The 24,669-nt window shown below is 42.0% G+C and overlaps 1 protein-coding gene across 1 annotated transcript; it reads left to right on the forward strand.

The window, feature by feature from the left end:
• Nucleotides 1–5,861: 5,861 nt before the first annotated feature.
• CRKL (CRK like proto-oncogene, adaptor protein) lies at nt 5,862–23,815 on the forward strand. The gene is made up of 3 exons (XM_054645526.2): nt 5,862–6,702; nt 9,826–10,288; nt 19,083–23,815. The coding sequence occupies exons 1-3, from the start codon at nt 6,389–6,391 to the stop codon at nt 19,215–19,217; spliced, it is 912 nt and encodes a 303-aa protein (XP_054501501.2). The 5' UTR covers nt 5,862–6,388; the 3' UTR covers nt 19,218–23,815.
• The last annotated feature ends 854 nt before the right edge of the window (nt 23,816–24,669 follow it).

The raw sequence follows: 24,669 nt of genomic DNA on the forward strand, positions 1-24,669 counted from the left end.
CTGCTGTCTCCGTTTTATTGACAGTGATGTGGTGGCTGAAAGTTTTATTATATCCTACAGCAGGATTGGCAAAGTTCCTCCAGCCTGGGAGATGGGCAATTCTTTCATTCTTTTATTATAGGCTTTACAAGAGAATAAAAAGAGCAGACATTGGTTTGCCACAGCAAAAGAAAAACATAATGAGATAACAAGAAATACAGAAGATTACACTGGTCCAAGACCCTGCAGTAGCTGAACCAATGCCAGGAACTACAGCTGAAAAGGATAAGGCACAGTAAATCCTTCCTTCATTGGACCTTAAAAGAATTGGTGACTCCCATCTTGCTTAACATTAGGTTAGAAGCTGATTTAAAGTCTGAACCAGTGTCATACTGAACACTATGAGATCCTTCCTCTTGGAGGGGTGGAGTAATCAGTGCACCAGAAAATCCTGAAAAACTCCCCAAAGCTTTTAAATCTTACAGCAATAATGGGGTTGCAGAAAGGCAAAACCAGCCACAATCAGAATGACATGGGAACTAGGCAAGTGTCATCACTTGTGATAAATACTGCACATGGATGTGCCACTTCAGAGAAATGCAGGGAGCTCCTGCACATTGGTTATGGAAGCAAAGATGATTTCAGAACACACCTCAATTACTCTGCTTTAGTAGACTGGGCTGCTGGAAAAAGACTCAAGAGTATTTGCACGTTTGTTTAAATAAGTTCAATTGCTTTTTCTTGGTAAGAGGGGGGCATTTGTTGGACTTCAGCACTGTCAATTTTCTTCAGCACTTCTTTCACTGTCATTTCTTCAGCACTGCCAATTTTCAGTTCCATCTCTGAACCTTTCCAATTGGCAAATAAAACAAAGACCTGGGAACTGCAGGAAACCCTGATTAGGAGCTTTTTCAGAAAGTACTTTTTTGATAGTGAACTCTGGACTGAACACAGGCTCTGGAAATGCAGACTTTATTACACTGCAATATTAGAGACTGATAAATATTCCTGTTTGCCCACAGAGTTACTTGTGATGAGTAGGAATTGAATGTAGCCTGCAGATGTGAGGACATCCCTCTCTGACAGGGTATCACTAAACCATTCCTTCCAGACTGCAATTTCTTTCCTCTGCAAACAAGTGATTCAAGTGGTTGTTTCTGACTGACATCCAACTCAATGCAGTGCATTTTCCATTTTAACCAGCACCTCTAGACAGACCAGTGATGTTATACAAAGATATATATTGGGTATTTTTGTTATTTACAGGAAACCTTCCTTAGCCTCTTTAACAATGAAAAAAGAATTGATCATTCTTTGTCTAGCTCCTTTTCCTATGTGCACCACTAGAGGGTATTACTCACTGATACAAAGAACCAACCTGAGAGGCCAATTCTTAGATTACAGAGGAGAAGAGAAGACATTCATGAGTAATTAATGAGCCAAAGAAACATCTTGAGAAAACTTTGGGGGAGAAGGTTTCCACCTTCTACCCTGGCACTCCTTCTGTGTGTGAATACTGATTTCTAGAGCCCATCCCTTATTCCATTTCTCAGGATGTGCTATTTTGTGAATACTGATTTCTAGAGAGCCCATCCATATTCCATTTCTCAGGATGTGCTATTTTGTGAATACTGATTTCTAGAGAGCCCATCCCTTATTCCATTTATCAGGATATGCTATTTTGTGAATACTGATTTCTAGAGCCCAAGCATTATTCCATTTATCAGGATATGCTATTTTGTGAATACTGATTTCTAGAGCCCATCCCTTATTCCATTTCTCAGGAAATGCTATTTTGTGAATACTGATTTCTAGAGCCCATCCCTTATTCCATTTCTCAGGAAATGCTATTTTGTGAATACTGATTTCTAGAGAGCCCATCCCTTATTCCATTTATCAGGATATGCTATTTTGTGAATACTGATTTCTAGAGAGCCCATCCATATTCCATTTATCAGGATATGCTACTTTGTGATTGCATTATTCACTAAATGTTGCAGCTGATGCTCTGCAAAGCTAATAAATATAAGGCTCAGAATGCAGTTGCAAGGAAATTATAGCAGATGATCACCTACCTTAGCACTACGTTGTTTTTCTCTTATTTTTACTTATTGGTACAATAAGCCTAAGTTACATGAACTAACCCTAAGGGCAGGTAATATTTGATAAAAATATAACTTTTTGCTTTCAGCCCCAAAATTCCTTTACATCTGAGCAAAATATGATTGTTGAAAGTTACACTATGCACTATCTTACTTGCATGTATTTCATTTAGGTAAAAAACCACAGAGTTTAGCTCAAACCATCCTAATCATTTTTAGCAGTTGCTCATTTTAGACCAGCATGTCTTTTTTTCAAGCTCGCACACACACTAAATAATAATAAAATTGCTTTGCTTTAAAAATGTCAATTTTCTCTTGCTCAGCAGACATAAAGCACTTCTTGTTTACTGCCATTACCTATGTCAACAAAATAGGAAAGATTTCAGGTTTGATAGGAGTATTTTTCAGGTTTCTGCAGGAAAGATTACAGGTTGATACACAGAGCTGTAATTCTTATTGATTGGTTTTCCTTTCAGGAACTGAACTTTCATGAGCCCACTTAAGCTTTCTGTTACCTCAAGAAAAACATTTACTCATAGGGATTTCCAGCTGATTCTGTATTTTTTTTTTTAATTTATAAATTCTCTGGTGTCCTAAATATGTCAATCTTGTATCTGACAGTAAAAGGCTTTTTTTATTTTTACAGTAAGCTTTCTGAGCCAGTATAAAACAAGACATTGTGGACAGATGGACAATGAACTAAGAAAGCTTTAAGCTATTTCTGGTCTGTGAGAGAACAATCAAAGAGCTCTTCCAGAACTGAGTGATCAAAATACCAACACTTAAACTGCTGATACATTAGGAAGTCCAGAAGAATGGTAATTAGCTTCCTTGATGATCTATTTTCCTATTTCCTGCCAGCACAGAGGTAAAGCTGTACAGGCATATTTGCCAGATTTGTAATTAGTGGACTTGTATCCTGAAGTATTTCAGGCTTCCACATTTGCAGAAGTGATTGTGATTGCTTCAGTTTTATTTCATAACTGCTTTCACTACTGTATTTCTTCTCCAGCTGTCTACTTCCAAATCCAACATATCCTTTCCCATTTTTCTCCTAGTTTAAATTAGGGTCGTTAATTTTGCATTGGAAGCATACCCAGTACTTCATTTGAAACAAAATAAGGATTTTTATTCTCTACCCTTGACAGAAATTTACTTTTTACTTAGGGATGAGCCACATGTACAATTCATTTGGCACTCAGCCCAACTGATGGGATCAAAAGCTTCTGGTGAAAGGAAGGAGGAACAGCTGGGCACAAGGAAAGAGGTACAGGCCCCTCCCAAGGGAATATTCTGCCAGCTGAGGTTTATTCCATGGGCAGCTGATGCACTTTGGAGCTCCCCACCTCCTCCACTGCATTAAAACTGGCCCTGCCCAGCTGCCAGCAGGTAAAGTCAAAGAGCATAAAGGTATTTATATGTACTCAAAAGGTAAAGTGGCACCAGACATGCATCCATTCTTCCTAAACCATTTGTAGGGATGTAATACACCTGGGATGATTGGCTGTAGTCTAGGGAGTTGAAGCCCAGTCTTATCAGAAAACATTAGTGATGAACAAGTCACCTTTTTCTCACATGGAAGTAGAATGTGGGATCTTTTACCTGGAACATCTGGGTTAGTTTAACCACAGTTGCTAGAACTGAGGAGGGAATTCCTTGAAGGATGCACATAGCCTGCTTACATACAAGTTCAGAACATCTAATTTGCAAGTTCATTCAAACTGAAAACCTCTCCATGCCTCAGAATCCTCTCTGGATGGGAAGGTGGAAGTGTTGGTTCCTCAGCAGCAGTCCAGGCCCATGCACTACTGCACAAAAACTGGTTTATAATTAATGCTACCTATTTCTGACATGTTCCAACTATTTTGGGATTCTAGTATTATCTGTACAAAATGGAGCCAAAATCACTATGCATATTTGATTTTTATTTTTAAAAAATTGTAGTTCAATTAAATGAAGCAGGAGGAATTTTTATTTACTTTTTACATACTATGAGTTACTAAATCTGCTGCTAACTTAGAGCTTTTGTAATTATTTTTAAACATTATTTAGCATATTATTGCAAGTCCAATTGCTATCTTTTAATCTGTATTTTGGTCAAACAGAAAGCAAGCCAGATCTGTTCAAATGACACAAGAAAACATCATAACCTTCATTTTCTATTGTAGCCTGTCTACAGGTGTTTAAAACTGACTCTTACAAGCACTTAAACCAGGAGGAATGGATCAGAGGTATAGCCACTCAGTAAGATTTCCCAGTAATGGATGAAATTTTTTTGCATAGATGTGACTTTTCAGATGCCATTATTCATGTCTAGGTCACTGTTGTGCTGTACATGACTAACAGTTGTTGTTTTCCACCCAGGAGATGGCTGGATGTCAGCGGCTGGTAAAATGATACCTGTGCATGGATTCAGAGGCTGCTTTAAGATCCTTTCATCTTAATGATGAGACTTTTCCTGGATGGTTTTGTCTAAAACATGACACTGGAGAAGTCTTCCATTTTAGATGATTTGAACTCTGCTAAATGTCTGCAGAGACACAGCCCATATGTTCCAACCCAGACACCTCAGCTGGCACTGGCTGCCCACGTAGGATGAGGAACAAAGAGGAAAAAAATCCGTGTAATGACTGAACTTTTGGAAAAGGCAGAGCATGAAAGAAAGACAGCAAAGCTGCAATAACACTGCACAACAGTCCAGTTAAAGCTTCAAGACAGACATCTTAATCTATTTCTCATTTTTCTCATTTGAACATTTCTTTCAAGTGCTGCTTCATTTCACGTTGCCAGCCCTGAAGCAAAACGAATACCAAAAGCACAAATTAAACGAAGTCACAAGACTGAGCTAAACTCACACCATTTGCAGAGGTTTCTACACCTCCGGGGAGCAGTGCATTTATTCAGTCGCGCCCTTGCCCACTGCGGCTGGACAGGCCCCCGGCACTGAGTCAGAGCTCGGTGCCTGTCTGGGCTCCCGGCGCCAAGCTCCCTCTCAAATTCAAACAGCTCATCCGCACCATGTGCCAAGCGCTGCCCCCGAGCCCTGCTGAGTCCTTTCCGGGGCTTCCTTCCTCTTCAGCGGCTGCGACACCATCTTCCCTCCCGCCCGGGCCACGCTGGGCTCTGACCCCGTTATCTGGGAACAAGGCTATGAAGAGGCAGGAAACGGCCCCTTAGAGCACGTAGGAAATTATCTCGAGATCAGAGATGATTATCACAGCGGGCCGTTTTGTTCCTTAAAAGAAAATTAATTAACTAGTAAAAACCAGCAAAACCTCAGGGGAGGTGGTGTTTGTCTGCAAACCGCCTGAGGTCAGGGTGCTGGCACCCCTCAGATCCAGGAGCAGCGAGAGCAGCACGAGGCAGCTCCGGGGCACCGGGGAGCAAAGCCTGGGGCTGGGCGGCATCGAGGAGGGATGGGGAGAAGATGGAGGGTCCCCCTCAGATACCTTAAGGCCAAGGGCTGGGGATTTTCTGGGGGTGACCCGTGTCAGAGCGCGCCTGCCGCATCCCCTCACAGGGCAGGGCTCCCTCAATGCTGCAGGCGCGCGGCCACCCCCGCCTCACTCACCGCACCAACCGGGGGTGCGCCGGGGACGGCCTGAGTAACCCGCGCGGAGAAATGAGGAAGGGGCGGCTCTCCCGCCGCCCCGGACTCCAGGGAGGGGCACCGGGGCACGAACCCCCAGCCCAGCCCGCCGCCTGCCTCCGCCCGGCCCCTGAGGCGGGCGCGGCCCCGCGCTGCCGCCGCCGCCATGGCGCGTGCGCGGGGCGGTGTCTCGCAGCGTTCGCGCGGCCCGGCGCAGCCGCCATTTTGGAGCTCGGCTCGCGAGGGGAGGAACCCGCGGGAGGACGCGGCGCCCGGCGCTTCTGCCTCCCCGTCCCGCCCCGAGCCGAGCCGGCTCCGCTCGCCGCCTTCTCGGGCCGCCCGGCCGTGTCAGCCGCCGCTGCTCTTCGTCACCCGTCTGGCCGGGCCCGCCGCAGGCCTGAGAGAGGCGGGAAGGATGCCCTGCACACCCCGCCGCTGAGGGAGACTCGGGGGCCCTGCGCGCCGCGTCTGGCCAGCCCCACCCCAGCCGCTCCTCGGCCCTTCGCCTCCAGCGGCACGGAGCTTCCTTCTCCCTGATCCCCCTTTCCCTGGGTTTCCTTTCTCCCGGACTAGGCACGAGCCGCTTCCCCCTCGCCCACAGCCCGCACCACCTCCCAGGCCTCTCTGCCCAGGCCTCCTCCGGGTCTCTTCCTCCGCCTGGGCCTTCGGGCTCCTCACCTTCCTTCCTCCCTTTCCTTCCCCTTCCCCGGCCGGAGCCATGTCCTCCGCCGCTCGTTTCGATTCGTCGGACCGCTCCAGCTGGTACGTGGGCCCGGTGTCCCGGGCGGAGGCGCAGACGCGGCTGCAGGGGCAGCGGCACGGCATGTTCCTGGTGCGGGACTCGTCCACCTGCCCGGGGGACTACGTGCTCTCGGTGTCCGAGAACTCCCGCGTTTCCCACTACATCATCAACTCCCTGCCCAACCGCCGCTTTAAGATCGGCGACCAGGAGTTCGAGCACCTGCCCGCCCTGCTGGAGTTTTATAAGATCCACTACCTGGACACCACCACCCTCATCGAGCCCGCGCCCAGGTGAGTGTCCCCCGCCCCGCCACACCCTCCGCCACCTCTGCCCGAGTGGCGCCACGAGGTGCGACCTGGAGAGGTGTCACAGTCCAGCCCAGTAGCTCCGGGAGCCTGGCACTCACTGCATGTAGATGCTATGAATAAATACTAATAAATTCGTTTCTAACACTGGGCCTTCTTAACTCTCTGGACCTCGCCGACAATTAAAAGCGTTGTTCTTTCGGTCAAATCGTCCACGGTCCCTGTGCTGACCTTGTGTGTGAAGGTACCGTGTACCTCTGCACGGGCTGTAATTGCCTCAAAGAGGGTGTGGTCGCACGTCACCCTTTTTGTGTTCCCCTCTTCTTCTAGCATTGTCTCCGTTCCAAGGATGGTTGAGAAGCTGGTTCACCAGTCCTCTCCCTGATTGAAGTACAGCCTGTGAGCTTCGTTTGCTATCTACCCCTGCAGCCACAGTGACTACAATAGAGCTGGCTTTTATGTGATTAGACTGCTTCACCCTGTTAAGTCAGCATTAATACATTCTAGGACAGCATTTCCCAAACTTCTGGAGTGGCATTTCTGCGCCAAAAAAAAAAAAAAAAAAGTGAACCACTTCTTTCTCACAGTTTGCTTATGGCACTGTTCATCTATATGTGCATACACCATACACTTCACTGAGAAATGCTGTTCTAGGAGGATGGGAAAATGTGACTTGGCTGTGAGCTCCTTCTTTGTCCTGGTCCCAGCATGGGACATACCTGCAACATGCATCAGTGAACTGCTAATGAAGAACCCTAGAACTCATTCCTGACTTATAATTAATAAAACCTTTCTCGGTATCTTTTGTCAAAACTCTTGGGCTGCCTGGATAGAATGAAATTCAATTAAATAAGAGAAAAGTAGTGACATATTAAAAAAATAAATCCAAATTGGTTCACTTCTGAATTCTGCATTTTAATATCTTACTATGTTTTGCAGATTAGCCAGCTCTTAGGAGGGAAGAATATCTTTGAGGTTTATAATCACAATTGAACCTTGGCCTGGACCAGTGCTTAATGACAGTCACTTGTCAAAGATTGACAGTAGCTTGTCAAATTGAAAAACTCAAGTGTTCCAAAGTCATTCTGAAAGCTGTCAAGTGATGGGCAGGATGTGACAGAAAGCACAACCTTCAGGAACCCTTCAAACTGCTGGCAGCCTTTTGGTAGTGATTGTGGCCAGAGAGATGGGTAGATGAAAAAAAAATCATTTTCACCATTGCAGGAATGGAGCTGCCCAGTGTTACATGCATGCTTCAACTTGTGGAGAGTTGGGAAGGAGAAAAGTCTTATGCTGAAGCAATCTTCATGCTTATATCTGTTCTTCAGCCTGGATATTCTTGAACCTTTCTGGATTCAATAATTTGTTCTTAATCATTTATGGCCATGACTGGCTTGGCTTTCTCAAAACACTTGAGAACTTGGAGCTGATTGCACTTGCACACTTGGCATTTGTGAGGAGTCCTGTGTGAAATGTTCTGTGAGCATTTTAGTACCACCTTATTTTTAAGGTTTTGGTTGCATTTTGTTCTCTCAGCACAGAGACAAATGGGACCTAACCTGCAGTGAATTAACTCTTTAATAGAGCTACAGATGTGACCAACTAAGTGTTTTTACTTAGCACAACTTTGTTAAAACTCCTAGAAAAATCAGTTCTGTGTTTGATGGTTTTAAATTCTGTGCAAAGGAGGCTTCCTGCTGCAAGAGGGAGGATGAAAGGTAGCATTTCCAGATTTTGGGGGTTTTTATTTTTAATGGGCTAGATTTAGAACAGGGGTATGTGCTTCAGAACTGTTATGCTAATTCTTATTTCTCTGGCATTTTCCTGGGCACAGATGCTTGTGCTTTTGAAAGCTGTTCATTCTTTTAATGTCACAAAGTACAGTCTGAAAGGTGGTTTCTATATAGAGCTCTTCAGTACTTCTAGATCTTGGAGATGACATCATAAACTTTTAGAACAGTTCTAAATGGACCATTTTAAACTTTCTGTTTATTTTGCATCTCTAGTAGTGAGCTCTGACCATCCTTGCTGATGTTCCTGAGCTCTTCCTTATGCAAAGCAATTGCTCCTGAAGGGTTCCCTCTGTCCCCCTGCTCTGGCTGCAGCAGGGTGTCTGAAAGATGGAATGAATCTCTTTATCTTCAGGGCTTCTGGCATATCTTGCAAAAATCCCAGGGATTTGACTTCCATCGTGTTTTGCAAGCAGCAGAAGAGAACTGAAGTAGGCTAATGACATGCATTCTTGCTCTCATAGCTTAGATAATAAGGATCTGCTGTGGCCTATATCCACTGGGGTTTTTTGACAGCTGCTCTGAATAAAATGTATGACATTTATAATGAAAATATTGAAAGCATTCTCATTTGATGGATAATCTTATATATTAACACAACTAAGTGACTGTATTTGACAAATGATGGACATAGTAATAAACAATTGTGTAAATAAATTATAGATAATATGGTTAATAGGCAAAGGAATATTTACAGAAGGCTTGCTTTTTTTTTCCTTATTTCCTTCTTATCAGTGGATGCAAGTATTTCATACAGTCTTTGTGTCATACCATCTTACTTTTGTTCCCTTTTTCCTCTACACTGCTTCAAGTCTAGCATTTACTTACTGAATTCTTTAGAAGTGGATGCTGAAGTTAAAAACAAAATTATTTGGATGACTTTGGAGGTGGTGGGGGACTTCTGGAGAGATTCACAGCTTCATTTTTATGTGTTGCCCTTCCACCTCAATCACCCCAACAGTCTTAATTTGGTTTTCTGTATCATTACTGTTATAACTTAAGCTATAGAATTAATTTGGCTCTAAGATCTTCACAACAATCCAGAACAGGTGGATAAAGTTTTTGCATTATTTCTCTCAATTTTCTGCATCCCATGATAGATTATATTGGGCTTCTGGGGAAGCTACTTTGGGTATTTAAGTCATAATTTGAGAAGTGTGAGTTACTCATTACATTCCTCACAGTGCTACCAAGGCAATGATTTTGTTACAAATCCAAGTAAGCAGCTCTTGTCTAATTGATGTTCCCACTGCAGAGCTGGCTCTTAGCTTTGTTACTGAATACAAACCAAAAGCTGTTCCTTTTACCAACCCCTCAGGTATCCAAGCCCCCCAATGGGATCTGGATCTGCCCCTGCCATGTCCACTGCAGAGGAGAACCTGGAGTACGTTCGGACTCTCTATGACTTCCACGGCAACGACGCCGAGGATCTTCCATTTAAAAAGGGAGAGCTGCTGGCAATCCTGGAGAAGCCAGAGGAACAGTGGTGGAGTGCCAGAAACAAGGAGGGTCGGATTGGGATGATTCCTGTTCCTTATGTAGAAAAGCTAGGCAGACCTTCTGTTGGCAAGCATGGCAACAGGAATTCCAACAGTTACGGGATCCCAGAGCCTGCCCACGCTTACGCTCAGCCTCAGACCGCAACTCCCCTGCCCTCGGTATCCAGCACGCCTGGAGCAGTGATCAATCCTCTGCCATCCACACAGAATGGACCAGTCTATGCCAAAGCTGTCCAAAAGAGAGTGCCCTGTGCTTATGACAAGACTGCGCTGGCATTAGAGGTAAGTTTTTCCTCAGTCTCAGAGTTTTCAATTGCCTCGTGAAAGAAGAAACTCAAAATTGTGATGGTGACTTCATGTGGAGTCTGCTTACTTATATTGAGGGACTGAGAAGTTAGGTTACATTCTGAAGAAACATCCACAAGAATTGCTTCATCTCTACCACTTCCTTTGAGAAAAGTGACCTAGTAAATAACTTTAGGACCTGTGTTTTGCCTCCCTGCTTGCTTGTTCAGCTGTGCAGAGGTTACAAGTGTAACATGTTGAAGAGTGTACACATGCTGTGGCTTTGCTTCTCCACCTAATCCTGGGGCAGGAAAGAGATGTTTCCTAAATCATTGTAGAGTTCCTAGAGCTGACAGTGGCATCCTCCAGAGAAAGGTAAAGGTTGCTGGCTGATACACCTGGTGTTGCTGATCCTCAGCTCTGAGATGCAATTGAAGATCTTGTGCTGAGAGCTGAAATCTGGGCAGAATATATCAGAAATATTCAGAATCTATCAGAAATATTCTAGTCTCTTTTGCTTTGGTTTTCAAAAGTGGAATTTAAGAAACCTAACCTAAACTAGGGGTGAGGAGTGTAGGGTAAGGGTAACCTCTAAAGTGCTGCAAGTTTTTGCACTTGCTATTGCATTTTTAATTTTATTTTTATTAGAGATATCTTGTAAAGCTTTAGTGTGCTATTCTGTAAATAGTAAAGAATTCATATCATACTTCTAGTTTAACTGGAATAAATGATTGATTGGAAGTTGTTTTTCAAAGCTATATCCAGAAGAGTGATACTTTTACATTTAGATTATATAAAGGCTAATTAATTTGTAATTCAAAAATGTCTCACCTGGAAAAAGTGAAATTGAATGCTGCAATACTTCTAGGCACAAATGCAAGCAAACAAGCATAGGAAGCAGCAACACTTTAGCAAGTAAAATAATAATGGTTTTTAAAATACTTTTGAACTTTTCCTGTTGTTTTTGCTCAGTTACTTTGCAGGTTAAAGCTGTTACCTATGGCTGAAATTTGGAAGGTTATATTTGTGACTTCCCATTATTCAGAGTGCTCACCCTAATTGCTTTACTCCTGCATTTGTAAGACTTCTAAGGTTACTCCTGTGGGGTTAAAAGTTAAATATGAATCACTGGAATTTCTTTGTCTTGTGAAATCTAGCAGCTTGTATTTGTGAACAGTGTGTGAAAATTATCATAGAACAAAGTGTAAATTCACTGCCAACTGCACTGTACAGAAAATTCCTGCCAGAACTACTCATGCTTCTGAAAGCAAAGCAAGGCAAGAGATGGATTTTGTTATGCTATCAATGTGTCATGGATTACTTCAGGGAGCTTGCACTGCTGCAGGGAGCAGAACCACTTGGAAGGTTGGTCCTTACATGGAGACTCTTCTGACTTGCCCTTTAAGGTAACCCTAGTTAACCCCATCAGTTCAGCTCCTCTAGGCTACCAGTAGGATTAATTCCCTGGCCAGCAAATAGGTTTGACTGGGTTTGAACCTTCAAATGACTGAAGTTTTGTGTGAGAGATTCTTCTCATCCTCTAATCACTTAGTGCCTCACGTTTTTGGGTCTCTCAACACTGGCATATTTTGTCTTTCCATGCAGTCTGTTTTCTGTGGAAGTGCACCTCATCCACACTCTGGCTTCTCAAGAGGCTTCAGAAGCAGAATTCTGGGCACTGCTCTGCATTTCCATTGAAATCAGTGATTGCAGCTTCTCCATATCTATCCATGCATAGGGAACTTCAGCAGCTTCATTATAGCAGTATTTTTTTTTTGTCACATGGGCTATTCTTAAAGAAAAAAATAATTCAGCTTCTTTTCATTGTTTTCCTTTAGTTTGCCAAAGCCTTGCAGGACCCTGATAAAATATTTAATCCCAGCCCTGTGAGGGCTCTCCACATTACTAAATAAACTGAACCATTTGAAACATCTGTTTTGCAAGACCACTGAAAGTAGTGTTAGACAAAACACAGGTTATGGGACTGGTTTGGGGAAGAAAGTTAATGGTGTTCCTTGATAAAAATATTATTTGACAGTTCTGCCCCTCAGAATAGGTGTCCCCTAGGTGGCTGTTCACTGCTACAGGTAGAACCCTTGTGAGAGTAATTACTGATTGTGCAAGCTCATTTCAACTGATCCAGCCATGTGAAAGCAAAGTATCTGTTTGCTGGCTGTGGCCCTGTGTGCTCAGCACACAGCCAGTACTAAAAAGGAAGAGAACAGCATCTGGAGTAAATAAAGCCATGGCACAGTGATCTGCTCAGCTCCCTTGAAGTGAGCAGTGTCATTCCTCTTGGTTCAGCTTGAAAATGGGACAAGCTGCCTGCCCGCAGTCCAGTGTTGCCATTGTACTCTGTTATTGTTTACAGAGCTGACAGAATTCTCTTTAAGAAAAGGTAAGAATTTATAGCCTGTTACAGAGAAGTTTTTGTTTCTTAAGCAAGTTTTTTTGGTTTTTATTTTTAATTTCTTACATGAAAAATGTAAGTGACCAAATGACTATTCTGCAGAAAATCTGAAATGAGATCTGATAGATTGGATAAAGATGAATTCAACTGCTGAATTTAAAAGTGTGACAATTTAAGAGCAACTACAATTTTATTTCTTTAGGATAGTCAATAGGGCATTTATTTTTGCTGGGCTAAGTTTATTTAACATTCTATAGAATCCCAGAGTGGTTTGGGTTGGATGGGACCTTAGAGCTCCTTTCATCCCACCCTCTGCCATGGGCAGGGACACCTTCCACTGTCCCAGGTGACCCAAGCCCCATCCAATGTGGCCTTGGACACCCCAGGGATGGGGAGTTCACAGCCTCTCTGGGTAACAGTATTGGTGTTATTGAAGTTACCAATGGATGAGTGTTGACTCGATCCTGTTGTGTTATATACTCCAAAATGAAAAATTAAATTATAATCTGTTTACAGGCTAAAATGGGAATTGTAAGTATAGACACTATCTCAATAGCTGATGGTACATGGAATTTTGTGCATTTCCCTGCACCAGGGAACAGTTAGTAAAGCCTACAAGAAATTACAAGTATTTCTAAGATTTACATGTGCTCTTGTCTGTTAAGTTACTTTGGCAGTTCAGATTTAATGTTTTTAATGAACATTAAATTCTACAGATAGAAGTTTGTAGCTTCTCACTACAACTGACTTCATTACTAATATGTGTAGAGTATTATGTATTCTCATTAAAAACACCCAAACCACTAAACAAGCAAGCTACAAAACAAAAATAGAAACCACCAAACCCACCCCTAACCGAAAAGCTCCAGAGCCGAGGAGCCAGGTCTGTTTCTTGACTTGGTTATTTCTAGCCAAGAAGCGATTTCCTTCCTTTCTGCTGCTGCAGAGAAGGGCTGTGAAGGACAGGCTTACAGTGTCCTGTGCTTTTTGGGACCAAAACCCTGCACACAGCATTGCTGTTCTTCCATCCTGCTGGTGACTGGGGGAACCAGGAGGGCAGGCCCACATTCAAAGGATTTACACTTTGGGAAGGTGATGGATTTGACTCTTGGCACTGTTACTGTGATACAGAGCAGTAAAGTCTACCTGAAAGTTTCCCAGCCTTTAGAAACATGCAGTAATTCTATAGCCAGCCTATTAGAAATAGTGTGCTAATGAAGCCTTGTTTCAAATTGACAAGCTCTAAGCAGGACATGAACAACAAATTCTATATTCACTTACAAAATGGAATTAAATAGGGTAAGGGGCCAGACAGTGGGAGACAAGCAGCAGCCACCAGATTTATACCTGTTGTGCTTAAAAATGATTCTTAAATGCTCTATTCAGTGTCACAGTTAATATTGAAGGCAGCAGTGGTTCTAGAGTTCATCTCTAGACTTAACAGTGTTACTGAATCAAAGATTTCTTCTTTTTTTTTAAACAAGAGTTGCTCTATATTTTTAAAAGTTTTTATACTAGTGTTGGCTTTTTATAGACTTGTGCCAGCATTATAGTGTTAAGTAGTTTTACCTTTTTGTGATGCAGCAATCATACATGTGTGTGCTTGCTAGGACAGAGTTAATCTGTCACTGAAATGTTTGGTGAAATAAATATCCATCCACCACAATTATATAACTGACTTACAGTATTTCTCTTGAGCTTGTTACAATTAGGTTACAGTTAACTTTTTCCCTCTTCAAAGGAGAGCTGAGACAAGTAGGCCAAAATGTGCTAGCAGTAGAACTTTCTTAATTAGGAAATTAGGCTGCTTCTTTCAGTAGACAACAAGCATTGTGTTTTTCTTAAGCCAAGGAAACTTAGCCTAGCTGTGTTACACATTAAAATGCATCTAACCCACAAAGTCTGGATTTTAAGCAAAGTATTGATCCTATATTTGGGTAGGGTGAATTTTTGATCAGGGAGCTTCAGTTGCTGTAACTGTTGAACTGAGAGTGAGCTCTGTACAGTCAGGACAGTGACTGGAAGGAGACAGGCTGCCACCTGTCATGAAAAGCAGCAATTTTTGATGCTGCAGCCCCTACTCTGACAATTTTCCTGGCTCTTGGTAAAATGGAAAGTTTCTTTGTTTTAATCTGTTCCTAGGTGAGGCCAGATTAATTGCATCTAGCACTTCCACATTGCCCTTGAACCTCCTTTCATGCCTCAAGAATGGATGAAGCTTTTCCTGTGAACTGTTGGATTCTGCAGTTTGGGCATCAGCTGTGTTCTGGCCCAGAACATCAGAAGTGAAGGATAATAAAGTAATTGAGGTGTGCTTTTAGCCTGGTGCTTTCTTGGATCTTGCAGTGCAGCAGCAGCTCCTCCAGTGTCCTCTGTCCTGCTGGCAGAGTGGCTGAACTCTGCCCCTCTCGTGTCCCCTTTGGCCACAATGGCTATCAGGTATTTTCTGGGTTCTGCCTTGTCTGTTCTCCTCCAGACAGGCAGCTGGCCTGAAGAGCTGTTTTGGTAAGAATGTGTTACCAGAGAGGGGTGACACTAATCAGGATAATGACTGAGATTGAACACCCTGTACATTGCAGAGAGCAATGTTTTCTACAGCACTGAGCCACTGGGCTAAAATGATGATTGAGAATTTTAATGCATTTTTATCACCTTAAACTTATATTACAGAACTTTATCAGCCATAGAACTATTAACATACTGTAAAACTCATTGAATTGCTTGACTGAAATGGCTTGCAGGAAACCTTTTGCAGAGTATGAATCAGCTTCAAATGGAAGGCAGGTATGGAAGAGTCTAGAGTGAATGAAGCAACCTTTGTGACTGGCATGTTCCACAGCTTGTGTTTCCCCAGGGCTTTGAATTCATGCTCTAACAAGGGCATAATGAAAGATGCTATCTAAAATACATTTGGATTTTTATCACTTGGGTGTAACCAAATGGCTGCATTTCAGAAGCATTACTCATTTCAGCAGTGCTACTTCATTCCAGTGATGCTGCTGTGCTTCCCAGCTGAACTGACTGATGTGGGAGATGCTGAGTCTAAGGAAGTGTTCTCTCATCTGAAGAGAAGGGCTCTTAGCTGTCCACAGTCATGCAGGAAGTTTGTGGCAGAGATGAGAATAGAACCAGGTCTCCTGACTCTGTCCTGTGCCTAATCATAAGACAATTCTTCTGACTGGCTTAAAACATTCTCTGAAAATAAAAATAGTGTGTTAAATAATTCTAGTGGGAGATTGCACCTCAGCTGACCATGTTAATGGCATTAACATGCTTTAAAATTGATGAAATAATGCTTTTAATATTTATTTAATTTTTAAAAATCAAATAAATATTTAAATTATATTTAAATAATATAATTATATTATTTGAATATAATTTAAATATTTATTTAATTTTATTTAAATGTTTATTTAATTTTATACATTATATTTAAATAATATAATTATTTAAATAATGCTTTTACTTGGGGGAAAAATCCATAGAGGAACTAGTTGACCAGATTTTTCTAGACATTTTTGAAATTAAGGTCTTTAAGGTAAGATCCAAGTCTAGCATGAAATCAAGGTTCCTGCACCAAAAATCTTATTTCAACATGCTGTTTAATTTAGTCTTCTCAGAGAAACTATATTTTTAAAATAATATAGCACAAGAGGATATTCAGCAGCTTTCATTTAAAAAAAAAAAGCCCTCTCAAAAATAGTAGAAAGTTATTGCAAATTAATTTACTATTCCAGTTGCAAATTAATTTACTATTCCAGTGGCTCTCAGCACATGGGAGTATGTTTGGAGTAGCCTTTGTCAGCCAGCTCTCTTTAGTGGCAGATGCTGGTGTGCAGCAGCTTTGCCCACCCAGCAGCACAAAGGACATTTTACATCTTTAATCCACAGGGCAGTTTGCAGGTTGTTGTCATGCAATAGGAGACATATTTGAAATACTCTTTTCACTCAGCTGAAGCAAAGATTTCCAAACCTATTCACACTGTGAGTCTTTCAGAACCAAGCTGAAGAAATTTATCTGCTCTGGAGCTTCAGAATGAAGAATGGATTGATCTCTACAGCACAGAAACAGAATTACATTGTCACACTCTCAGAAAATGCAGGTCCACGTTTTTCAAAAGATTATTTTTAAGATTCAAGGGTTTGAGAGTGGGTTGGTTTATGGTGTAGTGAAAACACAACTCATTAGCTTGAAACTGTTGTGATATTGGCTGCATCTCCTTCAGGTTGGGTCTAGAATTTGGAACTTAGATCTGTCTTCAAGGGTTATTTAAATGTAGCAAATGTAACACTGAGTATTTATAGATCTTATCAGCATTTTCCTAAAGAAACATTTGCTAGGTTCCTGTTTAGGTCATCTTGTTACTATTTAAAGCTTTCTTGAGTGAGGAGTCTGACAAATTGTGCTTTTTAGCAAATGTACAATCAGAGCATGCTGCAGCAGGCCCTGAGAGATGAAAAGCAGTTGGGTGAACTCTGAATTCTGTGTGCACATGCAGAGTTTAACTGCTCAATTCTGTATGCTGGCTTCATGTTTGAGTTTGGGGACAGCATATATAAAAATGTCCATTTAAGAAAGTCATATAGCCTCATTTATATCCTAAGAACTTAGGGGAGTTGAAAGGGTTTTCTCCTCTCTCAAAAGCACAAGATTACAATTGTTCCAAGTGAGACAATCTCAGATATGGAGGGCAGACAGGACACAGACAACCAAAGTAGTGGAGAAAAAGTAGGGAAGGCAGAGCAGCACATAAGGCTTAAATCTCTGGGAATCGTTTCAAAGTTCAACCAATTTTATTTTAAGAGACATAACACTGAGTGACTGCCTGCCAATGAGTTTATTAAGTATCTTAAATTTCACTTAAGGGTCCTTGCTTCTGTGTGATCTTCAAAAATATCTGTTATGGTAATGATAACTGGGTTGAATGGGCTTCAGATAATCTAGTGACAAGCACATTGTTTTGTAAACTCAGGGCTCTTTCTTTAACATAAAATACACAGGTCTCACCTGAAAAGTTTAGGTTGCCAAGGGCCTCTCTGCATCTAGTCTGAATTTCAGTACTATTTAGAAAATGTAGACAAATTGCTTTACATACTGTACCAATGTCTGTGTTTTCCTTAAATAAGATTAAAGTTTGCTCCCTTTGAATTTCACAGCAGTAGTTTGATAACTGAGGCTCAATTACAAAGAGCTTGGACCCAGTTTGGGAAAGAACCTTAGGAACTGTTGGCCATTAGTCATTGGCTGGTTCTACTTTTTGTGCAATTAGTTTCTAGCTGCTAATGTCACTTTTCTCATATTTACTGTAGTTACCACATAGAGTCAAAGAAGTAAACAGGAAGGGAGGGGGAAAGTCAGAGCTGCTGTAACAGAGCACATGCTCAGCTCTCCAGAAGCATCTCAGAAGAGTATTTAGCTTGTCTTAATTTGGATATTTCATACTTCTTATGAAGTACTTCTTATCTGGATATTGATACTTCTTATCAATTTGGATATTTCACTTTGTAAATTGTCCTGATCCAGATTAAATACAGCTGTTGAACAGTAAGAGTATAATTTATCATCATTTGGGCTGTTGTTTCATGCTTGATCATAGCTTAGACTTCTCTCATTTTCCACTGCCAGATAGGAAGAGAATAGTTATGGTAGGAAAGTCTTGACATGTCATCATTCCTGCTTCAAATGCTTTGACAGGAAGTAGATGTGAAAGCCACAAATAGTTAGAATCTACACCTACTACTACTACTAAAAAAAAAAAAATTGAGATTGCTTTTCCCCACTTTTGAAGTGTACCATTATTTTAGAAATTACAGAAGGTTCTTAGACTGTGATCATCAGAATTAGAGCTTCAAGTAATGGGGTTTTTGCCTTAGGAATCTTTCTTTGAAAAACTACATTTCTTTTAAGTCAGCTGCTGCTAAAACCAGTCCCAGTACTGTGCTCTTTTGAAAGGATGTTGTGACTCATCACTGATGGCAGCTTTGCTGATGTGAATTTATATCTAAGCTAAAGATACTGTTGCTCTCCTACATGTAAGCTCTCCTATAAAATACATGTATGCTCTCATATGATACATGTAAGCTCTCCTATAAAATACATGTATGCTCTCATATGATACATGTAAGCTCTCCTATAAAAAGAAGTGTAGTTCAGTAATCTTTATAGATACACATGTAATCAAGAGTCTCAGAAAGAGCACAGACAGCATTATTATGTTTAGCAACAAAGTGCTGGTAGTGTCATTCAGTAAAAGTAACTTTTCAGTTGATCCTTCTGCCAAGAAGAGAGCAAGGTTTCTTTCCCTATGACGGGCTTGTTTGTGTCCCTCATTGCATTGGTATCAGAAGCCCTGTGTGATAAGGGTGCCTTTGTTCCTGCAGGTTGGAGACATTGTGAAGGTGACGAGGATGAACATAAACGGGCAGTGGGAAGGAGAAGTCAACGGGAGGAAAGGGCTCTTCCCGTTCACGCACGTGCAGCTCTTCGACCCCCAGAACCCCGAGGAGAGCGAGTGACTCCTGCCCCTCACTGCTGCTTCATTCTCCTGGCTACCATTGGCATTCTTTGAGGTGGGATGAGGACTTAATGGCACATTGCTAGCATTGCCCATTTTCCAGCTTGCTGCAGTTTGACAGTTCTTTAAATGTACATTTGGAAACAACTGAAGTCACTGCCTGACCTTCAGATCATAGTTATGTCATCCAGAATTTAGTTTCACTTTTAAAACTTTTTTGGGCCTTAAGCTGGACAAGACTGAACCGGAATATAGCAGAGAGGTATGGGAAAAAAACCTTTCCTGTTGAGACTTCCATGGACTTTTTTCTGGTTTGCTCAGTAGGAAGAGCCCTAATCTTAGATCAAACAAGCAATTTCGTGCATTACTGTCCAACAAAAAGCAACAACAAAAATGCAATTTTAGAACTGAAGAAGATTTAGTTTTGAACCAACCTGTCCTAAGGTAGTACATTTAAAATTATGGTTTCTTTAAAGGACAATAATTGGAGCTTATGTGTTCTAAGCAGTTGTATTAGACACTGCTCTTTTGTGTTAACTCTTAAGCTTGTTGTTGACCTTCTTGAAACAGTGTGTGTTACATGCAAATAACCATTGATTCAGCTGCATTGAAGCTGAGGCATTTATTTATAAGGAAACCCAGGAGGAGGTTGTACTTGTAACTTGGTTTTGACATATTTAATGCATTTCTGTTGATTTTTGCAAGCACTAACTGTAGAAAGTGAGCTTTAAGGGGAAACACGTTGGCCTGGTCTACAAACAGCTCTTCTGCAGTGTTGAAAGTGTAGTTTTACTAGTACAGAAGTGCTTGTCATCAAGCTGTTACTTGGTAGACAGATCAGATTGCCATGAGGAGAGGTAGGAATGGGACAGAAGAACTTGGTAAATACTGATAAAATCCTCTTATTTAAACTTTTAAAGACCTTTTATATCCATTTCTCTGCAGGCTCCCTGCTCTCTCCAAAGTTTCCTAGCTATCCCAGCCCCAGCTCATCAAAAGCTCCTTTTCAAACACAGAACCTTTTTACCAGGGTGTCTGTGTTGCTGTGCTTCTCTTCCAGAGCTGCTTTCATCTTCTTTTTCCCTTCCTTTTTTTTTTTTTTTCCTTGCTTGTATCCCAACTCCTCTGCATGCTGACATCTTTCCTTTAACCTCCCGAAGGCTCTGTTGAATATATGACCCAGGTCCCTCTCCCTCCCAGCACCCTCTAGAAAATGGTCAATTGGAGTCGTCTGCCTGGCTTCCCATGGGCCAATGCTCGGGCTGGAGGAGGTCAGGAGGTGTCTGTTACTAGTGTAGCTCCTTCCCTCTCTGTGTGGCTTTTTCCCTCCCAAGCTCTCCTGCTGTGATTGTTCTGCAGCTGGGTGCTCAGCCTGAGCCTGGCTGCAGGATAGGAAAGCGTAGGCACAGGGGAATCCTGTGCCACCTTCCTCAAACGTGTGTTGTAGGTGAACTGGAATGCTCTTTTCAAAATGATGGAACACTGAATTAACAGAATACATGTCTGCAAAGATACAGCTACTAAACCTCCCTTTTCAGACAGCCTGGTTAAGGCAGATGTCCAGTGTGGAAGCTGGCAGGAAAACAGCAGCTCCCATTTTTCAGCTTTGGTAGGCTTTTGTTTGTAGCAAAATGAGAAACTTCAAACACCTGCAGAATGTCATCAGATCTTACAAATGTCTAATGCTATAAACATTGTCTTAAGTTCCAGCGTGTTTTCTTGTTGATTTGTGTTGCTTGATCCTAATAAAAGCATGTTGTTGGTAGTTCCTGTGGGAGTGCCATGAGATCCTCCCTTGGAAGGCACTGAAGAACTGCACAAATGGCATTCACAAGCAGACATTCAAAATGCCAGGTTTTAAAATGTCTCTCCATTCATCTATTAACTGTTTTCTGTAGTATTGATCAAGTGGCTGACAGTCTGGAAGTTCTTGTTGAGCATTTTACTACCAAATTAACTGTGAAGTAGAGTAGCATTGACTGAAGTGTTTGGTGCTGTAATTCTTGACAATAGGCATTGACATTTTGTCTTGCAAAGAAAAGCTATGCAGTTCTCTTAACTAAAGAAGGTCATGTTTTTCCTGTGCCCCAACAATACCTGCACGTTTACTACACAGATTGTACTACTGAAAGTCAGCTTCTGAATACAAACTGCACTAAACTCAGTCTGCTGCAGAGAAATCTTATTTCAGGCCTGACCTAGTTACAGGCAGCTCTTCAGAAGACTGATTGTAGAATTCTTCCTTTGCGTGGTAAATAAATACTGTGAGATTTCAGATCTTGAACAGAACTTTTAACCTGATTTTTTTTCACTGAAATAAACATCTTGACTCATCCCCTCATTGAATAAGGTGCACGCTTTGAACACAAACATTGTGTTAGGTTTAATTATGTTCCAATACTGCAGAAAAGCAAAGTACTTTACCTTCAAAACTATGCAAAATTTGTGTGTAGTGGTATCTGATGCAAAGACAAGAATTCTTGAGTTTCTGTGAACCTGGTTTTAGGTCATGAATGAACAGTGTTTCTCCAAGTAGCAGCGGTGTGGTTCAGGTATGTCAAATGTGGTTTCAATGTAGCATACTGACCAGCCTAAGCTGATTGTAACCTCGCTTCAAAATGTGTCTTGGCTATTTTACTATGAGACAAGTATTTTCATATAAAGACTGCATTGGATCTGTGTGTGTTTCTCTTTGAAGGACTCTGCAATCTCAATTGCTTGTGGCTTGCTTACACATGTGCTGTCGTTTTATGGAACCTCTTAAATCTGAGTGATAATCTTATCAGTGTAAATGTTCTTGGGCGTGTAAGGTAACCTTGATATGAAGCATGAGAGCCTACAAGTGATGGCTTCAATCTATGCACCATTAAAGTTGTCCTTGCTTTGGAACTAGGAGCTGGTGTAATGACCTGGTGCCACAGTAGTCAACGATCACGAAAGGCTTGGCTTCCTCCTGCTGTGTACATGTGTATATAGACATTGAAGCCTCTGACCAGTCTGAAAGTTTAAATGAAAACTGTTTGAATCAGTGTCCATCACTGGATAAGCGCTTATTTAATTCATGATTGTTTACAAATTGGGAAAGAATAAACAAAAGGGAATATCCTGTTTGGGTTGAGGCTCTGAAGAGCCTGAGCATTATTTTTGTAAAGGGAAAAACAGCATTCTTTGTGCCATTTCATGTGCCTGTAAAGTAATTTTTTATATTGTATTAACATCCTGGGAATGAGTGGGCTGCCTTTGTTTTTTAGTCCAGTTTTCAAGCATTTTCCTCAATAACCTGCATTTGAAAGTGAGACCTGCCTAAAAGACTGCCTTTTGGGACCAGTGGAAGCGTTCCTGTATAGTTGTCATTTTCTGTTTATTTGTGTTGAAGTGTATTTTGGGACAAGGATACAATTATTGCAGTGGGAAAGGTGGCCTTGTATTTGAGACAGTCTTCACTGTGTAAACTTTTAAACACAATATGTAATTTAAAGACCATGATCTTCAGGCAATAATATTAAGTGTAAGCTTTTAAATTTTATTTTGGGGATCATAGCTTGTTTTATTTTTTGTGCTATAAGATTAACAGTATTAAATGAATTATATTCTTAGAATATACGGAGTGTCTTTTCTTAAGATTAGTGCCTTTTTAATTTCTTACTCCACTTAATTCATAGAACTGGTCCCAACATCAAGCCACTGTGTTTTTCCCCAAGGCCCTGTTTGTACAGTCTAAATAAAACTTGCCTCAACTTACAGTATTATTTGTTGTCTTTAGTCTGAAAACCTTGACAATAACAGCAGAGCGTTGAAGCCCTTCCTCTGTCCTTACAATGCCCGTTCTGTGGGTGAACAGAGCCTGCCAACTGACGTTCTCCAGAATCAAAGGAAGAATTAAGCAGGAGAAAATGCTGTTGCCAGGCTGAATGAAACTCTCCTGTTCCATCCTCGTGCCTCTTCTCAGACAATGCTGCTGGGCTCTGGAGGCTCAGATGAAAAAGCTGCATCTGGTGATAGAGATTTCCACTGCCTCCTGTACCCCGGTGCCCGACACGTCCGCGCTCTTCCTGCTCCTCCGCCACTGTATTTATTGTGCTCTTTGGCCCAGGCTTTTAAGGGTCTCTGGAAACCATAACCTTTGTTTACTGTGATGCCCTTGACTGTGCTTGTAAGAATGACTGGTTTATGCAATGGTTTGAATTTTGCTTATTATTGGTTGAGTAACTAAGGTGTAACCTGTGCAGGCACTGGAGAGCAGGGACTGCAGCTCTGGCCCCTGCCACGAGGTGCTGGTGCAGAACATCAGAACTGGCTGTGTTTGGAAGTCAGAACCCACGTCCTGGTCATCTGCCTTTTCAGCACAGATCAATAGTAACTTAACTAAACTTAAAGGGTTTTTTCAGTTACATCATTAACAAGGTGTTGATACTTGAGCTGATCCTGTATAGGAGGAAAACTTCAGAAGAACATCAACCATGCAACTGCTGCGAAGGAGAAGCCTACAAAGCTTGTATTGGTTCCCTGGACTCTGTAGGTATGGTGACAGCCTCGTGTTTGTCTTCTCTGGAGTACAGATTTCCATGTGATGTTAATAAACATTCATAGCCAACTCTGCATAGTGTCTTATCATCAAATAGTCACATTTGGTAAATTATGTTTTGGAGAAAATCAGTTGTGTTTTAAAGATAAGAATAGGTCAGATACATTCAGTGGGCTTTCAGGCTAAAAGGCAAAAAGTAAAAGGAAGCAAGCAGTAACTCAAGGTGGGTTTATTTGTCTTACCTGCATTCAGGCTTCCACGAGTGTAAATCTGAACTAGTTCAGTTACTTCAATCCAACAACAGGCAGCTCAAGCCTCCATTTTTCAGTGCAAGCTGGGATCAGCTGAGTTCATCAGTTTGTCACTGATTTATTTAGAAGGTTTTATTTCTAAACTGGTGTGATGTCAAACACCCTTTTAGACTTACCCAGAGGTGTCTGTTGGAGCTTACACCTAAATACACCAAATAAACTGCAGCCACAGCAGAACACAGTTCCATTTCTACATCATTCTCCAGAGTGTGGAGTGTGCACAGATGAAAAGCTCCTGAGGCCCACACTCACCTTGGAGCATTCATACGGATTTTTATCCCCCATATCATCCCCTCTGCCTTGTTTTCTAGAGGACAGGTCAGCTGCTCCTGTAGCAGCTGTTGAACCACCAGTCACAGCTCAGCAGGGAAAGGTAAAGCAGTTCTGATTTCAGGAGCCCTCCGTCCCCCTGGCAGTCGCTGTGCGAACAGCTGAGCCCCGCTGCAGCAGGGCTCGAAACCATCCCAGCTGTCCCAGAGTGAGCCTCCTGCTCTGAAATGCAAGCCCCGGGAGCTTGCTCAGAGCCACGGCGGCACCGATTGCTGTGACTGCGTGTCACCGAGCGCTGTGTGCCCACCCTGGGCCCGGCTATCCACGCCCCGCTCCAGCTGCCCGCC

This window comes from Agelaius phoeniceus, chromosome 18 (genome assembly GCF_051311805.1).
Source record: "Agelaius phoeniceus isolate bAgePho1 chromosome 18, bAgePho1.hap1, whole genome shotgun sequence".
Classification (NCBI taxonomy): Eukaryota; Metazoa; Chordata; class Aves; order Passeriformes; family Icteridae; genus Agelaius; species Agelaius phoeniceus.